General features: G+C 37.7%; 1 protein-coding gene across 1 annotated transcript; it reads right to left on the bottom strand.

Moving 5' to 3' along the window:
- Nucleotides 1-278: 278 nt before the first annotated feature.
- Nucleotides 279-3,104, bottom strand: LOC127846434 (uncharacterized). The gene is made up of 4 exons (XM_052377679.1): nt 2,674-3,104; nt 2,179-2,518; nt 1,445-1,987; nt 279-1,245 (listed from the first exon to the last, which is right to left on the bottom strand). The coding sequence occupies exons 1-4, from the start codon at nt 3,037-3,039 to the stop codon at nt 962-964; spliced, it is 1,533 nt and encodes a 510-aa protein (XP_052233639.1). The 5' UTR covers nt 3,040-3,104; the 3' UTR covers nt 279-961.
- Nucleotides 3,105-5,183: the final 2,079 nt, after the last annotated feature.

Genomic DNA, 5,183 nt, shown 5'->3' on the forward strand with positions numbered 1-5,183 from the left:
TGAATAGTGTGGTTAATATTTGTATCATGGCGAAACCGGCGAGTCCCACCTCACGGCCAGCAGAATAGAGGGCATGTTCTCATATTTATCTTTTGCACCAGAGTGGACATTCAGGGGTAACGATTTATACACTTAGAAATATGTTACTGCCACTCACTAATACATTAAATTGCCGGCGTAAATTACTTATGTTCACACCCCTCACGCATTGTTATCACTTGTTCACCGGTATTAAGGGAACAATAAACAGTATCAAATATATAACAAATAAACACAGTCATATAGTTTATTAAGTCATTGATTATACTTAATAATATTGTATACATTGATTTTATATGATAGGGTACTATTATAAGATATTATTTCTCGTTCATATCCATATGAAGGTTATAGATTTAGAAAATAAAATTGTGTCATTAAATCCACACTCGCCATAACCCCTTTAACATCATCTACGTCAGACGCACTGTCACACAGATTATCTGGAATTGTGTATTTTAAACTCAACTATTTTATATGCAATACATTAGTTATTCATTAGTACTTAAAGTCTCTATACATTTTGGTCCGACTCACGATACCTCACAGAATACTCGCAAATACCAGTAAACTGTACATTTCGTCTCGGTTTACTGAAGTAAATCCAAATATTTGACACGTATTTAATCGTACGATTGTTTTTTTTTCCTACACACAAAACAAAAATTCAATATCGTATGAGTCAGTATTATACAGTAGACACTATAAATGAGAGTATACAAAAATACATGTATTGTGCAGCTATCTAAAAATTTAATGTGGTAAGAACGTCAAACCTTTCATGCAAAATTTATATACCAATATAAGTGAAATTTAAACAAAAGCATAAGTGTACACATACAGAAACACACAAACGTATAACTCGTACACACCAGAAACTTTATTTGGAATAATAGTTAGATATACAGACAAAATACTTTTGTTATAGAATGACTTTTGTTTTGTACATCGACGACAACCCTGTACTGTATGTGCAAAATATGCAAACAAACAGCTCGCTAACAACGGGAGAAACCAGCGTGTATGACGGAATGGTGACGTCATAAACATGTTTACTAAGATGTGCCACGTCTGCAATATCTGTGTGCCCGTCACGAGAGCCAATGATTAGGCCATAGCGATGTGGAATATCAGGGGCTGTATTGAAGACGTCCGCCCAGTCGAGAAGAAGGGTGTCATTAAGGCGAGTCAGATTTGCAGGATTGCCTGAAAGGATCAAACATATATACATATTGCTAACATATTCCGTATTCGCATATGTACGTTAAAAGAACCGAAAAATTGTGTCGACTTTATAGCTGACTTGATTATGAATAATTACGTATATAACAGGAAGTCCTTGCCAAAGAAAACATAAATGTGAGACTCCTTGTACTTTTGTATGACAAATTCAACATAAACTCACCGGTGAGAGGCGGTGCAAGGTTGTGTACTTGTATCAAAGTAATGATGCTTTCACTTGTGAATTGTCCAACATTCACAGCCTTAATTTCAGCAGTAATTATGGTGTTTGAAATCAGGTCCAGGTTTTCGATGCTGAGCATATTTTTTAAGGAAATATTGACCCAGTCATGTAGAAGCGTGCCGTTTTGATGAATTCGGTATGTATAAGACATCATTTCAGAAATATCCCCAACTTTGCTCCATTCTAAAAGCAAACACGTAGTATTTGTCTGTACTGGCAATCCACTCAATCCGACAAAACCACTTGCCATCTGTTGCTCATTTATTGGTAAATATTGAACAGTAGCAGAAGACATATCGGGTGGTTGCAGGAACACATTCACAGGTTCAGAAACCACTGTTGTACAAAGGTGTGCGTTATTGTAGCACTTGATTGTCACATAGACTTTGGAGTTATGCGCTTGCTTTACGTCATTGGCGAAACAGGACCGCAATGTTTGGGAATCAAACCTAGACATAATGTCGTCCAGAAATGGCGCGTGACCTATGTGTAAATAAAAAATCAAACGTATAAAACGCAATTATATTCAGTACAAATATTATAATAACAATATAAGAGTATTAACATTGCAAGAGCATGTACAGGAGAGACAGTGTTTCCATAAGTCTAATTTCATATCAAACGAATTATTAGGCCTACAAGGTAATGTTATATGTTGTTCAATGTAAGGCTACCTAATGCGCATGTGCAGAACTTTACGTCCGATTCAAGGTCTTCTACTTCCCACACTGTGCTAATTCGGACATGGCCATGTGTTTCCGGAACATTTGTTGTCTCTACAATAACGCGTGTCTCTAACGAAGTAACGATAGGTGACGTATGATCGATAACTGTTGGAGAACTCAGCCGGAAAACATTGGTCAGGCCTGCATGATTTTCAGCTACCACAGTTATAAATACAGGTGTATTATGCCTGAATGATGTATGGATCACGAAGTTGTTGCTCCTTGTGTGTACGGCCAAAAATGGCTGGAGCTCTAAGCCACCATCTGTTGTTCCTGCACCGAGTTTAATCTGGAATGTTTTAATTGATACATTCAAAAGGCAATGTGTTTTTTCAAATACAGAAATATTTTACTTTTTTTCGAACGATTTCATGAGATGTATTTCTTGTAGGAAGCAAAAAGGTAACTTTTACGCAACAAAATATATGTTAAATATTTAATTACCATTTTCATCTTGCTTTCTTGGTCATCGATATTCCAAAATACAGCTACAGAAAACGGGTCGATTTGGTGTGCAACCAATGTCGCGGTGTCAGATATTGTCAATTTTTTGCATACCATAACAGCCATGTTTCTGAATGGATTGCTAGATATGTTTTTGCCCAAATCAATTGTGATGCTTGATTGGCCGGTTGCGGGTGATATGAACGAGTAGATAATTTCGTACATGCTGTCAATACGTCTGCCAAAAGGAACATGCCGTACACTAGTATTTATGTACATTAAGGGGTATATTTCGTTTTGAATATCTGTAATGTTTCCTTGAATAAAATATAGATTCCCTTCAAACAAATTATGCTGTACAGACATTGATTGTAACCCATTCGTGTGTGAGATTGTCCACTTGTCTTCAAGGCGCTCGGTAGACTCACATTCGTAACCTGTTGGTGGCGATGTGTCAATAGTCACTTTTGGAGACGTCACAAACTCACTCTGATGCCCAGCAGCGTCTTCTGCTTTAACGATTCCAATGTAACTTTTGCCATTATGAAGAGTCAGGTTGCTAAATGTATGTTGCGTTTGGAGTCCCACATCTGTATATCGTAAATCAGGTTCTTTAAGATTATTACTCTCTGAAAATGCAACTAAATAACGCTGTATTCCAGAAAAATGATCTTGAAATCCGTGCCAGGAAAACATTAAAGTATTTGATGAACTTTGATACTCCAAATTATTATGGTTCATACTGTTAAAAACTATTCCTTTCTGGGGGTTATCGTTGTCTACAATAAATCCATCAGAACTTTTCAAATGATGTAGACCAACATTATTCACAGCATAAACCGTTACAAAATATCGAGTTCCATGCTGCAAAAGTATGCCCTTTAAAGTTATATTCGTAGCCAAGCCCACATCCCGTATACTGTATGTGTCGTCTCCTGCAAAACAGTACACCGATCAAGTGAAAATTCTAATTGGACCAACGATAATTTTAATTATTAAATTACTTATGGGACATTTTATCCGTGTATATTTATAAGTTATTACACAATACACTTGCAGAATATCTTACTTTCTGGCGCAGTTCCAACGCTGATACTGTAATGATGAATGCCGCTTTGCAGGTCACTAAATACTCCTTTCCAACATATAGTAATATTATCAGTCCACTGTAGAAAATCCTCATCTTTTATACATGATGCCCCTTCCATAATGAATTTCCCACGGTTTATGATTGGAGGAGTAAGATCAATTGTAACTGGAGACGAGCTAAAAACGGCGAAAGTGGTCGGCCCATACCAGACTTTTAAATACACTGCATACTTCTCATCGTGCAAGAACGATTTATTAATTGGAAGGCAGTGAACGAATTCCCATCGTAGCCCTATGTCATGCCATGGAGTTTTAGATTGTACGTCGAATACCCCCTCGCCAACAACATGTTCGTACATTCCAATACTCCATTCAAATCTTTCGACGGTATTATTCAATTTTCCTCTTTTGTTTGGAACCCAATGCCCGGCAAGACAAGCGGATGAAGCGGATATACTAAGACTCTGATGTTTCAGACCAGCAGAAACAGTGAATGTCGGCCAATCACCTAAGAGCGCTTCAGTGTTTGATATATCCATGCATTCTAAAATTGTATTCGAATCTACACATGGTCTTCCAATAATTGCGCATGTGCAATCATTGTTGCAGAAATGCACATCGCATGAATGTTTTTCTATTTCTAATGACCCCCAGTCGTTTTCAACTTCATGAGAAGAGGAACTCTGCAGAACGTTTACAGAAACTCTAGCAACGGAACTATTCAAGCCAACATTATTTTGGGCCCATAGCGATACGATTATTTTTTCATTCGGTAGCAATTGTTCTGTTAGGAAAATCGATGTTTGAATTTCTCTGCCATGTCCATCATTTTGGATAGTAACGACGCCATTTGAAAGTTCTTGGCCGCTGTATTTTCTGGACATTGTTATATAATACGCCTCAATATCTGATTCCTGGTCATAAAAACCATACCACGTTAAAGAAATATTTGTTATGGTAATTCCCCTATTATCGCGGAATTTTTTCCAATTCATCGGAGCCTTAAACCCACCCAAATGCGGTGGTGTTGAATCTACAAGGAGGTCGGGAGTGCGACTTGAGGAGCAATGTCCTGCAGCATTGCAGCCTGTCACAATTGCATAATACGAATCTCCATCGTGTAGCCAATTGTTTCCATCCAAAGCAATCGTTACTTGCCGTTCAGAACCTAACACAAGATGCTCCATAGGTGTGTGGCCCTCGTGGTGTGTTTTTAAGGCAATTTCATGCCGAACAACTGGACTTTCGTCATCATCAAACATCCATTCCAAGCGAATAATTGACTTTTCCCATTGACCGCTTTTGGCTTGCACGGCGTTGTAATCCAAAATAAATTTTGGAAGTAAGGTAATGTATGGCGGCGTATCGTCAACAAACCATGAGTCTGAATCTTTTGAAGCGTTCAATCCAGCATTGTTTAT

Source organism: Dreissena polymorpha, chromosome 9 (assembly GCF_020536995.1).
Source record: "Dreissena polymorpha isolate Duluth1 chromosome 9, UMN_Dpol_1.0, whole genome shotgun sequence".
NCBI classification, from domain to species: Eukaryota; Metazoa; Mollusca; class Bivalvia; order Myida; family Dreissenidae; genus Dreissena; species Dreissena polymorpha.

Excerpts from the sequence above, each read along its gene's own strand:
- LOC127846434 (XM_052377679.1), bottom strand. The coding sequence starts at position 3,039 with ATGTCTGTACAGCATAATTTGTTTGAAGGGAATCTATATTTTATTCAA. Across the intron at positions 2,519-2,673 it reads AAGAAAGCAAGATGAAAATG|ATTAAACTCGGTGCAGGAAC; the intron begins GTAATTAAATAT and ends AAAACATTCCAG. Across the intron at positions 1,988-2,178 it reads GTTCTGCACATGCGCATTAG|GTCACGCGCCATTTCTGGAC; the intron begins GTAGCCTTACAT and ends ATTTACACATAG.